The following is a 16,789-nucleotide window of genomic DNA, read 5'->3' on the forward strand; positions in this document are numbered from 1 at the left end:
CCTACGACCTGCTCTTCAAGCTGCTCCTCATCGGGGACTCGGGGGTCGGCAAGACCTGCGTGCTCTTCCGCTTCTCCGACGATGCCTTCAACACCACCTTCATCTCCACCATCGGTCAGTGCAGCTCGCTGCCCCCCTCCCTTGGGGTCCGGTTCCCCGCGGCCGGCCTCCCTCTTTCCACCGTGGTGGGCGCCTGCCCGGGGCTTTACCCTGTTCTCTGTGCCCTGCCTCTCAGCTCTCGGTCGTGTTTTAAAGGTTGGACGGAGGATCCTTGAGGTCCCCTCTAACCTGGGGTTCTGTGGTATTTTGTGGGATCCTCCCCTTGTGTCCTGGTGTCCCCGGGGACCCCCTGTCCCCACCCTTTCTCCTCCTTGCTCTTGCTGTCGACGCAGAATCCTCGCCCTGGTCACACCCGACGCCGGCTTCGCCTCTGCTGCAGGGAGAAAGGATTTGGTTTCTCTCCACAGTCGGGTGCAGCAGTTTTCCCGGTGGCCCCAGCGACCTCCCTTGGGGCATGCTGGCAGCCTGTCCCCACATGCTCTGCCAGCTCCCAGCGAGGGCCCACCTGGTTCCTTCAATCACCGGCTCATCCTCAGCCCCTGTGAGGGCGGTGGGGTGACCATCCCTGCACAGTGTCTTCACTGCTATTGATGTGGCTTAGCAGAAATGATCATGCTCGTGGGTGGAGTCAGTTTCCTCACCCAACAAAGCTGTCCTTCCCTGTCTGCGAGCGAGCTGCTGTCAAAGGCGACCTTTCAGTGGTGCGCAGCTTCTCGTTAAGGTAGTTTTCTTGACATCATGAAGGAGAGCTGTGTGTTTCCCTAGGCTTTCCTCTTTCCATTTAGTCTGCTGTGAGACAGGCTGCGTACCTAATGTCCTTTCTCCCTAGGTTTATTACAGCGTTTTTCTTTCTCAACACCATCTTCTTTTGCAGATGGAGAGTTCAGGTCAGCAGCTTCTAACCTTCTCAGTGAGTGACTCTGGCAATTTAAGAGAATTCATGCCTCCATTCATTCTTGCAGTACCCGTTGGTGTAATGAGTGTAGATACCTACATCTGGATAAAAGAAAATTTTGGCAGAGGGTTGAATTGGATCTGGCTTTTTGTGCGTGATATAAATCCCTTAAATGATTGGCCCTACAGCCATTCACCAAGGGTAGGAAAACACAGAGTGTAAATCTTAGTGCTAGGTGTGTGTGCGCTGCTGTGTACTTCCTCATCAGTGCCAAAACGTCATCCTAAAGTTGCATCTCAGTCTATGAGATGTAAAAAATACTCTTAAGCAAGCCTTGGGTATTTTGAAGTGAGGGAAAGTATATTTGGGACAGCTAAGTGTCAAAACACAGTAGCCTAAGAGATCTAAGATCTTAGGGTCTCAACTCATTGATTTGCTTAATTGTTCTGGGGGATGCACATGAGAGTCACTTAATCTTGTCTCTTACCATTGCATACCTTGGCTAAGGAAGGCTGTATTTATTGTGCTGCTGTGGCCGTAGTTTAACTTTGCCTGGCAAATTCCCGCCTGGATCACATGGTGTTTGTTGCTTTCCGAGTTTGCTGGGAAGGTTTACTTCAATTCTCAAAGTTAAAAATAGTCAATGTCTCAGTTAAGAAGTCAGCGGGTGTATGGCGGCTCTCTGTCCAGAAAACTTGTGCTTTCCGTGACCAGTAATTTTTAGTAATTAATAATTGAGTAATTAGTATTAGTGGTTGGTCTAACTGCAGTTGTTGAGTGTTCAAGCAGAGTAACATCAGGTTTCATAGTAAGAGTACATGTGCGGAGTTTGGAAGCATTTTGGAATAGTCAAACCAATTTAGACCAGTGGATATTTATTTCTGGAGTGCATAAATTGTTTGTAGTGCTTGTAGACTGACAGGCAGACAAGCTTATTTCCTAGATTCTGAACTAAGTGTCTAGTTGTGGTGGTGGTGAGCACCACTCAGTGGCTAGTTGGCATGTCGAAGCATGTCAGACTTGAGTCTGCATAGTGGAATTCAGTAGATCTTGGGGTACAAAGAGATTTTTTATGTGTGGTGCTGAATTCCATTCCCAAATATATCTTAAATGTATTGTTTTCTTAGTTCTTCTGGAAATAACTGGTTAAAGAGGAAACCTCTTGGGAATGTGTCCTGTGCAAGAAGTGTCAGTTGAAAGGAAGACTCTATATTGGCACGTTTTAAAAAACAGCCCATCCATGAAGGAGGAATCCTGACCTCCATTAAAATATCTGTCCACTGGTTGTTCTCCATGTCGTTACAATAAAGCAATTGAGTAATCTGTGTGAAAGTAATGCTATTTCAAAGTGCCACTGATAACTACAGTGATTAGACTTTCTCAGGTTCTCCTCTGCTGCAGCAGTGATGCCAGCAATGGCAGTCCAGAAATGTGGAAAGGTGCTTTGCCTGCTGGGACCTGCTGCAATGAATCCCACCACAGCAGCTACACAACTTGGGCCACATTTGCAGCCAGAAGCGGAGAGCTTCAGGAAAAACCTCAGGCAGAGTCTTTGACCTGTAGCAACAAGGAAATGCTATTTCCAAAGCACTTGTGTACACAGTAGATGACATTGAAGGTGACTGGCTGAATCTCTCCTTACATTTGGAAAAAAAAACAAAACAAACCAAACCTGGTAGCTTGTTAGCTCTGATTCATGCTTCTGTGTTTGCACTGAGCTCCACCAAGAACCTGAGATAGCTGAGCATGTAAAATGTGTTCCTGGCCATAAGCAGGGGCTGTTTGGTTGTTACAGGAAAAGGGTCTCAAAGAACGTTGAAACTAGCCTGCGTGTTACTTTCATCTTCACACATTTTAAGAACTGATTAAGCATGATCCACGCTTAATACAGTTTGGGTATAATTCACTGTATGTGTGATTTGGTATGTTCTCTTCCACGTTTGACTTTGAATCACTTCAGTCCAATATTTCCTGCTAAACCAGCAGTTAAGCTTTTGGATGTGCTGAGGTGTGCGTGTGAACGGTTTCATTACCCTGCCTAGAGGTACTATAAATATCCTGATGGCTCTTCTGCAAGAATCCCTAAGTCATTGTAACCTCCCTGGAGGGAGCAGGGGCCTTGTCCTCAAGTGCTGTGTTGCTGTTTTCAGGGTAGAAAGGGAATATATTTCAGAAGACATAATGTTATCACAAAACATTTTTAGTTTTAATGACTTTTTGATAATTCTGTGGTGCAAAAATAATTTTTAGGGTGTCTATTTTTATTTTTTTTTTTAGGAGTTGTGCTGACTTTCCAGTTTTGCTCTGTGGATACTTTATTTTTGGGTCAAGTCTGTCGGTGGTTGTTCGTTTCGGCACTGGTGCTGTTCCCTGGGAGGCTTCTCTTAATCGGCTGCTGCCTAGCTTCCTCTCTTTGCCAGTTTGAGTACTTCATTTGCTGCCTCTCATGCTTCCAGCAGGTTTCCTTTATTTTTCATGTTAAGAATACTAGTATAAGTAACTTTCAGTCAAGGTATACTTGATATCTTAATCTTTTTTAGTAATTTATTTTTATATTGGCATTCAGTGTGTCAAGTTGATGACAGTTTGAAGTGCAGAGTGGTCTGCCTGAGCTCAGTGGTATGCTTTGCTTTGGAAAGCTCTATAGAGTGGGCAGGTAAAGTGCTGGCCTTTCCCTAAGCACAGGCAGGTAGAGAGGACTGCCCTTGCCAGGATCGCTGTCTGAAAGCTTGAATGTCAAAACTGGGCTCAAGCATATAATTGCTATTGTTTGACTAAGTAAAATGCAAATAAAGATGAGTCACAAAATATGCTTTCCCATGAAATCTGACTGCCTCTAGTCCTGTGCTCAAGAGAACAAAGCGTAGGTGATCGTGGTGAGGTTTCCTCTGAATGCTGCTGATGCAGGTGAAGCTGTCATGCATCTAACCTGTACTCAAGGTGTGGCTGTGTTCTGTGCTTCTTGTCTTTGCTCATGCTGACGGCAGCTCTACAAATCCAGACAGAGAGAAAGCAGTGTGGGGTTTTGAGGTCTCAACACAGCAAGGTCTTGATGCCAAAGCTGTGTTAGGAGGGTGCAAAACCGTGTTGGTTTAAATGCAAGGGTGTAAGAAAACTATTTTTAATAGTTTAAAATCTGTTTTTCTTTTTTTTATTTCTTTGGCCTTTATTAGAAGTGATTATGAGTTGCTAAGCACTTGCTTTGTAATTGCATACTAATACATTTAAGCAGTTAAGTTTTTTAAAGTCAATCATCAGATAACACAAATAGCAAATAAAACAAGTTACTTCTCATATAAATAAATATTCCGTTTTAACTTGGAAGCTGAGGACGTAAGTATTCAAGGCCAGGTTGGACGGGGCTTTGAGCTGCTTGGTCTGGTGGAAGGTGTCTTTGCCTATGGTGGAGGGTTTGGAACTAGATGATCTCTAAGGTCCCTTCCAACCCAAACCATTCTATGATCTTGTGAGGACTATGGGATATATTGGAAAGGAAGGAGTCCCAGATAAAGAAAGGGGAAAAAAATTGGTAGATTGTGGGAAAACAAACTAGGTGCAAATTATATTTTGAATTGTGAAAATGCTGTTAGCTGTGTGGTGGTTGCAATGAAGTTTGAAAAACAAGTGGTTTCTGGGGTCAGAAAAAAAAGTAATGCTACAGTAGTTGGACATACCAGCTTGCTTTTTCCCTGTATTCTTTTTTTTTACCTCAAATCTTGTAGGGACAGTGAGCAACTTTGAGTTTGGTTTATGTTCTGCTCAGACTGTGGGTTCAGCCTGTGTCTGACTCCTGGTGTGGAGCAAACGGGTTAGGAAAAAACCCCAAACCAATAAACCACACCCCCCCAGCAAAACCCTGACCTCAACCTCTGTTTGGTCATTTCCATGCTATGGGGTCTGGAAATAACCAGGCAACAAGAGATGCAGAAGTCATTTCCACATACTGGTAATTGAGCTGTAAAACCTGCCTTCATGGAGTGGTTTTTGGAGGGGAAAACACAAATAGATTCAGAATGCAAGTAGAAAATTGAAGGGGATGCCTTGGTGGGTGATGGACATAATGCTTTGGATGCGGTCTTCACCTTGGGAATCCCCTCTGCTCTTGGATGCTGGAGGTTGAACAAGTGTTCTTTGGCCTGAGGAGGGTGGCTCCCCTCAGCTCTGGCTTCTGAGGCACCCAGGAGAAAGGCTGCAGAGTGGATTGGATTTACAGCATGGTATGGTATGGTTGAGGGAGGTTTGGGGTTTGTCTTGTTTTTTTTTTTTTATCTAGGGCTATGGCTAACAAGCAGCAGTTCTGCTTGCACGTGCCTTACAGCACTGATGAGAAGTGCGTGGTGAAGGCTGAGGAACTGGGTGGGCTGGAAACTAATTTTTTTAACATTGGTATTTTTTCAGCTGGGCTGGATCACTTCCCTGATCTGGCTTCTTGGGTTACCATGTAAATCTGTACTGGCATAATGCAGAGGGAAGCTGGGGACATAGAAGCGTTGGAATAGGTGGTATGGAGAGGATACTTGTGAAAATTCACTTCAAGGTGTTTGTTCCACACTAACAAAGGGCTTGACAGCAGTGCTTTTCCCTAGTGTTCCCTGCTCCCATTATGAAATGGCCCCTAACCTAGTCTTGCTGCTCTCTCTGCTGCTGCTGTCATTGTGTCAGGGCCAGAACAGTTGTCGAAGGGTGAGAACCAGGCTGCTGAACTCCTTCCTTGGGCACATACCCGTGCAGTGGCAGCACAGGACACGGAAGCCCTGCTGCTCCTTTTTCTGTTTGTCCTTGCACTGACACACTATTTATGTTCAACTGAAACTAATAGGCAGCTGTTACCTAAATGTGCTAAGTATGATCCAAAGATATGGAGACAAATGGGAAGGAGTGAGCGGAGGTTGGCTGCTCCACTTAAGCCAGCACCATGTCCAGGAGGAGACTGAGCTGTTGCTTCAACAGTAAGTGACAAAGAGTGGATGAAGTCACTAACATTTCCTAGGTTAAAGTGTGTTACGGATTTAGAGTGCAGGCCTGTGGCTTCTTGTGACAGGCTGTCCATATAATCCGTGGTCTGCTCTTGAATTTCACAAGACCAAATGTGAAATGCCTGTTGATGTTGGCAGAAAACCTGCTCAGGATCTGTGAAGCAGGGGTACAGCCTTCAGTTTAAGAAACCAAGAACTCCTTTTTAGTACCTTGTTGAGTGATAAGTACAACTGAGGGGCACAGAGAAGGGATTTCCTCTTGACTTCTTGATTTACCTTTTTCAAAAGAAAATCTGCTACTCCCCTCTCTTTATCCTAAGAACAGGTTTAATCTTCTCTACCCTTAAACTTGATATTTAATTAGAGAATTGGTTGTGAGTCTATTGATAAATACTTCATAGGGGATAGGAAGGATTGTTTTAGGTTGTGCTAGGCAGATGTTGCTGCCTGTAGTCCAGCTGAGCTGCGTGTGCGGGGTTTTGTCTTGGCAGGCCATGCTGGCTGTACCTGCTCCTGGCGGCCCTCAGGAGCAGGGTGTGGGCTGCTTCCACCCTTCGGTGGCAACCACTTGCTCCTGCGCTCCTCCTTTCTGGAGCTGTGGAAAGGCAGCATGTTCTTGCTTGTTAGTGGTGCAGTGGAGGGAGAGCTGGAGAATCTTGGGAAGGATGGTGGCTGGGAGTGGGCTGCTCCTGCCAGGGCACTTCATCCTGCCTGGAGTTGAGAAATGCCCAGGAAAGATGCTGGATGAAAGCAGGTTACACGGATTCTCCTGGCTGTAGCAACTGGTGCCTGTTTTGCTTTGTGACCTTCTGATGACACATGGAGAAGGGTTTCAGTCTGTGTTGATTTTGTGTAACCCTAGCGAGGGGGTAAGGTATTTCTGAAATCCTTTGTGGAAAACCAGCTTATCAAATTCCCTGTGCTGTGGGAAATCACTGTCTGGCCCTGGGGAAAGAGACCAGAGCTGCTGCTGCAAGTTGTCTTGAATGTTTAGTGTTTCGATACAACTTAACTGTGTGGGTTTTTCTTTCTGGCGTGGGTTTAACTAGAAGTTTTGTGTGGGTTTAACTAAAGTCTCTGCATGTTTTTGTTCTGTGCTGTAGCTAAAACTACTCGGGGCTTTCTTTTCCATTGGGATTGTGTCTTATCTGTATAACTTGCAGAAATACCCATTTGTGTCTTGCATTTCTAAACTCTGACTTAATGCTCTCAGAGAGAGGACTGCTGGCTTGATTGTTGTTGAGCATGTAATTCCTACACAGACATCCATACTTGTACAGCTTCTTTCTTGAGGATGCTTTTCAAACTGGTCCTGTCATATTTGGACAAATGCAGCTCTACAGATACTAGATACGCTGAAGCAGTGTTGGACTGGGGGAGTGCTGGAAGTAGTCTCTTCCTGGTAACATGGGTCTGATGTGGGTGCTGCTTTGTGTACTGGGAGTTCCTTTAGCACTGCAGTCTGACAGGGCTGCAATCCACTTTGTCCTCAGTGGGCTCCATGTTGGCCCAAGGTCTAAGCTTCAGAACCTTGAAAGATGATGTTACAGAGGTAGTACTGTGGTAACTCCAGGGGCTCACCCATTATAGGTCAGGGTGCAGTACCACTTGCTTATCTGTCTTTTGATTTACGAGGCTGTTGGAAGGTTCATTATAACTGGTCTGTTCAAGTTGTCTCAGCTGTGGCTCATGGGATTGAACTCATGTGTGTTTCACGGCACCATTCACTGAATGGTCCCACGAAAGAAGTTACTCTGCCCCCTGAGGTGGTTATGTCTTGACTTTCACCATCATCTTAGTCTTCTCAAGTAACTTTAGGTATCTGGACATCCAAATTAACCTGCTGATATTGGACCTGTTCATGTGCCAAGTGTCATCTCCTGCCCTTATAATCACAGGCATGTTACCCATTCTTCCTCGCCACCAAATTTCTCCAGCAGCTGAGTTCCCTGTGGGTAACTAACATGGCTGCGCTTCCTACATTGTTCTGCTACTGCAGATCTACAGTAAATGTCTGAGCTTTGATAATTTAATAAACTTGAAGATGTTGGTAGGAGTATCTAGATGTCCCCAGTTCCTCAATTTCCCACTTTCCAAGGCTTGCTTCAGTCTACATCTTAACCTTTTGCTACTGTTTTCTGAAATAGGATTCCTCTAGCATAACTATCTTGTTAAAAGCTGACCTGTCTGCACAGGCTCTCTGGGCTCTTGTAATGGGAAAGAAAATAAGAAACTCCATCCATCCAAAGAAGGCAGTGCATACACACGCCTCTGTCACTTGAAGGAAGCTTAGATTGTAGATTAATTGTTTAAATAAATCCCACTAATGCTTCAGTTTCACTAAATGTACTGTGAAGTGCTTTCATCTCAACATAACTTTTTGATCTTGACAGTAAGCAACAGGTTTTTAATGTGTGTGGTTGTTTGATTTTTATCTACTCAAGTTTCTGATGAAAACAGAGGTAATTACTGGCTAGTTCCTTGGGATTTATATCCAGTGTTGGTGTGCCTGGAACAGCATGGACCAGAAATCAGAGTTCTCTGGATGGTCTGAGGCTTCTTATTTCTACTTCATTGAGCAGAGATGCTGGAGGTTTGCGTGGAAGTGGACTCAGACTCTACTGCTGCAGTGTTAGACTGTGCCGGCGTAGCAGCCATGTGCCATAGGGCTTGTGTTCCATCTCACTTGAGGCCTTGACCCAGCTGGAGAGCCAGGGGGATGTGGCGGCCTGGGTGTTCACTGCAGTGCTGCTGGAGACTGCTGCTGGGGTCAGGGAGCAATGGATGAAAGTCACAACAGAGAAAATCCTACCTGGGTACTGGGGAAAGAATTGCAAGGGAGGAGGTTGCATGATTGGCACAGAAATGCAGCGAGATATGAAACTGCTGTCCTTAGGGTAATGAGAATATTTCTGGAAGACAGCCAAGGCAGCCCAAGTTAACATGGCCTCGCTGTGGGATGCTAGAAGCACAAGCTCCATGCTCCACAGCCTTAGTCTTGCTGTTGGTCCTGGGTTGGAGGTCCCAATTACCAGTGTGGGTCAGAGCTGCTGTCAGACTGACCAAAAACCCAGAGCTGGATGCAGGACTGCGGGGTGGGGGGTGTGTGTCTCATGAGAGCAGAGCAGTGAGAGTGTTGGAGAGGGGCTCTTCATCAGGGACTGTAGTGATAGGATAAGGGGTAGTAGGTTTAAATTTGAACAGGGCAAGTTCAGATTAGATATAAGGAAAAAGTTCTTTACTGTGGGACTAGTGAGCCACTGGAACAGGTTGCCTAAAGAAATGGTGAATGATCCATCCTTGGCAGTGTTGAAGGCCAGGTTGGACAGAGACTTGGGTGACATGGTCTAGTGTGAGGCATCCCTGCCCATGGCCGGGGGTCGGGGTTGGAACTGGATGATCTTAAGGTCTCTTCCAACCCAAACTATTCTATGATTCTCTGAATCCCCTCCCTCAACCTGCTGGTCACACTGCTGGTGATGCAGCCCAGGACACAGTTGGTTTCTGGGCTCAAGCGCATACTGCTGGGTCATGTTGAGCTTCTTTGTCAGCCAACATCCCAAAGTCCCTCTCCTCAGGGCTGCTCTCAATCCAGTCTCTGCCCAGCCTGTATGGGTGCTTGGGATTACCCAGATCCAGGTGCAGGACCTTGCACTTGTCCTTGTTGAACCTCATGAGGTTTTCATGGTCCTGATGTTACTTCTCTAACATAGCCCATTTCAATATTGGGGTGAGATGCTTTGTTGCAGAATAGATGTGGGATAGTGGGAGCTAGAGCAGGTCTTTTGCTAAGGTGGCATTGCTGACTGACCACTTTTGCCTTGGGAAATGGGTTTATTCCATGAGAACTGAAATGGGAGTCTGTTGTGTGCCTTGCAGGTGAGCATCCATTCTCAGCATCTTGAGGCACAAGGCCTTTTCTTTCACTGGAGGTGAAAGTTGGCAAGGTGCTAGCTTGAGGCTTTGTTCTTCTTGCAGGTGAGGTATAGCTAACCTTGTTTCAGTATACAGCGAGCTGAAGAACCCAAACAAGTCTTACAGCCTTCAGTGCTGCCCTGGGAGAAGCCCATGGTTTGGGGTAACAATAACTTTTGTGTCTAGGTCTGTTGTGTGACATTCCTCCAGCTTTTTCCAGCCTTTCAGATGTGCGTAATTCCTGTTTCTCAGGCTCTTTCTGTGAGTTCAATTTGAGTGTCGCAGTATCAGTAATAGCTGAAAAAGGTGATAAAGCTTACTGATAAAGTATCACCTTTGGGCAATATGTGGCAATAGGCCTTCTTTTTTCTTTCTTTTTTTTTTTTTTTTTTAAGGTCAAGCTTTTTTTTCTTTTTTCCTTCTAATTAGCCTGACAGCACTACCATTTATCTTCTCACCTGCTGGAGAATGTAGAGGCTGGGTAGAAACATCTGGTATTACAATACTTGATCTCCTCCAAGAGTAGGGAGATGAAGGACCGTTCATGGTCACGCTGTGCCACATAGCTCGAGGTGTGGAAATTGTCTAATGGATTCCTAGAATGTGTGTAAACCAAAGGGAAGTACCTGCTGCTGTGCTTTGGTTCCATGAAATCTCTGTATTTCTTGATGGTGAATAAAGCTTTTTCTGAGACTGAGGTATTGAAGTATAAGTGGATATTCAGTAACTGAAGATACTGTAAATCATGTGGTGACTGCTTCAGTTAAGTATGCGCTGAATTGTACTAATGTAGCACAGGCAGTGGAGCTTCAGAGTTGGAGCATACTACATTTAACTCTGGACACAACGCTGTTCTTTGGAGACTATGTAAGAAATAATAGATGTGTCCTTACCCAGCAGTTCTGCAGTGAAAGTTTTACACAGAAAGGGCTGGGTCACGGCTGATCTCCAGCCCTCTTTTAAATGGGAATGGTGCTAAGACAGCATCTCAGACTGCAGGCCTGAGTGCTTTAGTAATGTCAGTGTGCATCTAATGCCAGCAGCAGCACTGCTTGCTGCTGTGGTACAGTCTGGATAGCTTGACTTAGGATACTTTCGTAAATAATGGTAGTATTTTCTGTTTGTAATGAAGGAAAAGTGGCTGCCCCATCCCTGACAGTGTTAGAGGCCAGGTTGGACAGGTTTTTGAGCAAACTGCTCTAGTGGAAGGTGTCCCTGCCCGTGGCAGGTGTGTCAGACAAGATGATCTTTAAGGTCTTTTCCAACCCAAACCATTTGATGAGTCTATAAAACCTGGTTTTCCAGCAGTAAGTAGAAGCATATTCTTTCTTTTCAGTGATTTGGAAAAGGCAGCTGGCAGGCTGTATCACCAGAGAAAACATTTGAAAATCCACCACCTGGCCCCAGTAAAGCTGCATTGACTTTGAAAAACTTCTTCATACTGTGAAGTGTATAAAGCATTACAAGATTTTACTTCCCAAATATTCCTAGTAACTGCATTATGTAAATGAGTGTCAGAATCTGTTTGGAAGCAACTGGAGAATCTCCAGCTCCTGAGCTTTGCTTGTAGAAGTTAGAAATTCTAGTGTGGCTTGTTCACCTGTGGCGGTGTCTCAGTGTATTTAGTGTCTTTCCTCTGCTAGTGTGACCTGGAAATGTAAGGATGGACTCTCTTCCACTGGAAGTTCCTGCATTCCAGTTCTTGAAACAAGAGGAATCTGATGCGAGCTTCTGCACTGCAGTAAGTCGGAAGCTGAGAAGGCAGAGGGCTGCTGGGCTTATCCTGAGCTTCTGACTGTTTATAATGAACGGCATCTTTTTAATGACCTTAAAGATGTAGGATCTGACTTTTTAGGAAAGCTGATGCTTTTCCTGAATGAATCTACTTCCCTTTGCTTATGTATTATCTGTCTTGTCAATCTGCTGAGTAGGGATTAGCCAGTGTAAATGTTAAACTTGAATTTACTTTTGTGTAATTTGAGAACAAAATTACAGCAAGTAGTGACAAATTTCCTGTTTCATAAAACAAGTGGCTTATGTGAAAGCAGGTTCATGGACTATATTTATTTTCTAGCTGACAAATACAGAGTAAGTAGGCCAAGATGTGCATAAAAACTGATCTCATCATCTGTAATTGAACTTAAACATACTTAGTGCACATCCTTGGTGGTTTAGGGTAGAATTCTGCTTAGTTGTGAATTTGTGTGTGGGCTGTTGGCTTTCTGGAGTCCAGACCTTACCCTGCCGTGATTTGAGGTATGGGACCTGATGGGCTTCGTTGACAAGGAATTCCCAAGCACATGGTACCCTCTCTGAAAATCAGTCCTGGTAGAGGTGGCTGGCAGAATGCTGCTATGTGCACCAGGGTTTTATTGAATATATTAGAAAATGGAAGATGTAATGGCAGAGAATTAAATCAGCCCTAGAACCTGGATTTAACTGACACTAAGCAGAGGTTATGGCTTCATGGGAACAACTCTGAAGTAAGTACTGTTTCTTTCCAGAGCTTCATTTCCTTTCTTTTCCCCTTACTACCTTATGAATAAAACCCTTATTGTCTCTTTTGTCTCCTGGTATGCATAAAACATCACTAAAATAGTTCCTTTGTTCATTTTGTTTTGTTTGTGGGAGCCTTGTGTAAGGTTTAGCTGCTGGAATTACAAAGTGATAAAGTTTCTTTTTTCTGGAAGAAGTAGCTGCTTGTGTTGAAGCTGTGCGTGGTCTTGCAGATAAAAGTTGCAGTGTAGGTGGTGTCAACAGGAAGCTTTAGTTTTCTTTCCAAGCAGGGATTTTCTTAAATTTAAATTTCACCTGTACTTTCACATGATGTCTGAAGCTCCTTCCCTGGATGAAATGTAGTTAAATGAAGAGAGATCCCGTGTGGACCCTCACTGGTTTAGCTCCTTGCTCTCTGTGATCACCTCAGGTATTTCGGCACAGTGTGCTACTTTGAGGACTGCTCAATCGTGAGAGTTACAGGCTAGACAAAAGTCAGATTAATGCATATGAATGAGAAGAAGGCAGCTTAGGAGGAGAGGATGAGAAGGCTTTGTGATTGGTTCTGGCCTGAGAAGCGGCTTCTGTCCCTATTGTACATGACAGGTTACTTGCACTGAAGTGAGACTCTGAATCTTTGTCGTTGTCTGGGATCTCAGTTTTAGTCTGGCTGGCGTGGATATCAGGTAGACTCACTGCACCCTGAATGCATGGCAGTTGTGTTTTGAGCATGTCTACTGAGTTGGTGCTTAACTTAAACATGCCAGATGCTTACTGTTAGAAATGGCTGTCAACTTGCTGTCCAGAAGCTCATCCTGCCTTCATTTCATTGGGAAATAGTCCTTGCCCTGGTTATCTTCTGAACTTTGTCCAGGCCCTGATATGGGGAGTGCCAGCTCTAAAATCAAAGCCATGCCACAAGCACTTGGCCCAGTGGCTGAAGTTCTGGTCCCAGAAACTTCCCTTGCCATTGGCTGAGTTGCTGTTGGATGAGGACACTGTGTGTTGTTCAGCATTTTGCACCCTGCAGAGTTTATGCCCAGAGTCCCCTGCCCTGGTGCTTTGCCAGAGGTAGAAACCCATGTTGTTCTTTTGTACTGCTTCAGCTGTCTCTATCATTTTAAATCACCAGTGGTGTATTAGCTAATCACCCAAAACTGGCTTGAATTGCTGGGGCATGAACGTGTGTGCCATTGTCACTGCTTTTGAACATGGAGGATGATACAATGCCTCTCAAGGAAAGGTTACTAGAAACCAGGTTGTTCTGAGCACTTTTGGAGTTACCTTGAGTTGTTAAGAAGCTCTTCTCTGCAGTCAGGCACCTCTAATTATAGAATCATAGAATAGTTAGGGTTGGAAAGGACCTTAAGATCATCTTGTTCCAACCCCCCTGCCATGGGCAGGGACACCTCACACTAAACCATATCACCCAAGGCTTCGTCCAGCCTGGCCTTGAACACTGCCAGGGATGGAGCATTCACAGCCTCCCTGGGCAACCTATTCCAGTGCCTCACCACCCTTACAGGGAAGAATTTCCTCCTTATATCCAGTCTAAACTTCTCCTGTTTAAGTTTTAACCCGTTACCCCTTGTCCTATCACTGCAGTCCCTAATGAAGAGTCCTTCCCCAGCATCCCTATACACCCCCATCAGCTACTTGGAAGGCTGCTCTGAGGTCTCCACGCAGCCTTCTCTTCTCCAGGCTGAACAGCCCCAACTTCCTCAGCCTATCTTCATACGGGAGGTGCTCCAGTCCCCTGATCATCCTCGTGGCCTCCTCTGGACTTGTTCCAACAGTTCCATGTCCTTTTTATGTTGAGGACACCAGAACTGCACACAATACTCCAGGTGAGGTCTCACAAGAGCAGAGTAGAGGGGCAGGATCACCTCCTTCAACCTGCTGGTCACGCTCCTTTTGATGCAGCCCAGGATACGATTGGCTTTCTGGGCTGCGAGCGCACACTGCATGCTCATTTTCATTTTCTCATTTCTAGTTAGTGGGTTTAAGCTCATTTATCTTAGTTCCTCCATTGGAGGGGTCATTATCTTCACATAAAAGTTGTATTTTGTACTAATACTTGCAAATTTTCTTACTAGCTTTTTGTTTCCAGGTCAGTGTTTAAATATATGCAGCAGGTGGGGTAAGGGAGCTGGGACTGGAGAGGCACATAGAATTCTTGGTAGGTCAGTGCCGTGTCACTGTAGAATGAGGCAATGCCATTTTAAAAGTCTTTCAAGCAGGTATATTTGATAGGACCTCAGCTACATCTGTGTGCAGAATGGCACTGGTGCCTTTCTCACTTTCTGATTGTTTGGATTTGCTGTTTTAATTCCAGGTGTGGGGTTGAACAGCACTTCACGTTGTAATCCATCTATTAAATATCTGAACAGTGCCACTTGAGAAGAAACAGCTTTGTGAAATTCTTGATGTATTGATACTCTTTGCTTCCTTACAGGCTTGTGGCTTCTGATACCTAGGAAGAAAAGTCTTGCTGCTTGTGTTCCAGCTAGTATAAAGATTTATGTCTGCAAGTATCCAGTGCATAATAGCAGGGAGTGGACTTCTTTCTATTGGAAGGGAGTAAAGTAGAATGAAAAAGAGCTCAAAGTTTGCTTCTGAAGATGATTAATTTTTTAAATACAGGTGATGAGCAGTGGTGGGATGGAAGGTCACAGTTGCTATGTAGGTGCAGTGACCTGCTTCATGGAGAAGAGACAAGCCATAGCCTCTGTCTCCTTGATGATTTGGTTTTTCAATATTTTTTTTTTTAATACTGCCCCCAAGTGCACTTAGAATTTCTTTAGCAATATTGGATTTTGTAGTGATTTACTCCATAATTAACATGTAGGTGTTAACTTACAATTTGAATATAAATCTCTGAAGAATGACTGTTGAGGAGGTTTCAGGTGAGAGTAGTGAGAACATTTTTGGTGTGCTTAGAGGCTGCAGTCTTGACCTAGATTTAATATGCATCCTTGAGTTGAATTGTTGCATGAGAGCAGCTTGCATGCTTATGACTTGTGATAGAGTCCTCAGATCACAGAATGGTTTAGGATGGAAGGGACCTTAAAGCTTATCCAGTTCCAACTCTTTGCCATGGGCAGGGACATCTTCCACTAGACCAGATTGCTCCAAGCCCCATCCAGCCTGGCCTTGAACACTGCCAGGGATGGGGCAGCCACAGCTTCTCTGGGCAACTTGCGCCAGGGCCTCACCACCCTCACAGGGGAGAACTTCTGCCTCAGATCTCATCTCAATCTCCCCTCTGTCAGGTCAAAGCCATTCCCTCTTGTCCTGTCCCTACAGGCCCTTGTCAAAAGCCCCTGTTCAGATTTCTTGTTGGCTCTATTAGGCACTGGAAGATGCTCTAAGGTCTCCTTCTCCAGGCTGAACAAGCCCAGCTCTTTCAGGCTGTCTCCATAACAAAAGTGCTCCAGCCCTCTGAGCATCTTTGTGGCCTCCTCTGGACTTGCTCCAGCAGCTCCACGTCCTTCTCGTATTGGTTGTCTGCCACTTTGAAGGGAAATAGGAACACTTCAGAAAGAACTTTGTGTTTGGAAAGTGTCCTTCACTCTTGTAATTCTGAGTCTTGTAATTCGGAGCATGGCTGTTCATCTCTCGTGGCTGTGGGTGGGATGTGAAGCAGGCTGTCTGGGAAGCTCTGGTGAGGCAGCTGCTGATGGGGAGACAGCAGTGCAGCATGAAGATCCCCCATTGCTACCAGTGTGGAGACATGGATGAATTCACAGCATGTGACCTTTCCCTGATACGAGGTCAGGCTGGATAACAATGACGTTCCATTGTTTGGGGGGATTAAGCCAGGTATTTTTGGGGGTTATGAGCTAGAGGACTGGATTTGTCACCAAAATGAATATTGAGCTCAGTCCTGTATCAGTTAGTGTTGATTTGCATAGAGCAAACATCCCTGCAATGCTGAGTTGTATTTGTTCATGATGTGTGGCAGCATTTGGAAACACAACAAACGCAGGCATCTGGAATGGAAGAATGTAGGTCATGCTAAGGAGCTGCTGTCTCACGGGATTGTCATCTGCTTTGTTAGGAATAGATTAATTGGTAGGAGGCAATCTGGCAACAGTGCTGATGCTGATGTCCTGCATTCTCCCTTATGTTACCAGCTCCAGAATTTATCTGTATTGATGTGGTATTAGTGAAACATAGCCTGCAAATACAGTTTTGTAAGATACTGTAATATCACACTGAAAAACTGAAAATTCAGGAAGGATTGTTTGGATTTTGAAAATCTACTGCATTCCTAAATACAGATGCTAGAATTAAATGAGCAGTTTATGCGATGCACGCCACACTAGCAAATATCAACTTTAGAAGCAGAACTTTCTCGCTGTAATTCCTGTTCTTGATACCTGATCTACAAACCCACCAATTTTCAAGATATTTTAGGTACCATGGATCCCAAGCAGTCAAAGAT

General features: G+C 44.9%; 1 protein-coding gene across 1 annotated transcript in view; it reads left to right on the plus strand.

The window, feature by feature from the left end:
* Positions 1-3: 3 nt before the first annotated feature.
* RAB10 (RAB10, member RAS oncogene family) overlaps positions 4-16,789 on the plus strand; it is a gene marked incomplete at its 5' end in the record, with an annotated part of 46,654 nt that continues 29,868 nt past the window's right edge. The window contains one exon of the mRNA XM_057425023.1: positions 4-114. Within this exon, the coding sequence (XP_057281006.1) occupies positions 4-114 (111 nt within the window). The remainder of the gene's footprint in view (positions 115-16,789) is intronic.

The sequence above is a fragment of the Pezoporus wallicus genome, unplaced genomic scaffold (assembly GCF_028554395.1).
Source record: "Pezoporus wallicus isolate ANWC-B61680 ecotype Strahan unplaced genomic scaffold, APGP_CSIRO_Pwel_v1 contig_14479, whole genome shotgun sequence".
Classification (NCBI taxonomy): Eukaryota; Metazoa; Chordata; class Aves; order Psittaciformes; family Psittacidae; genus Pezoporus; species Pezoporus wallicus.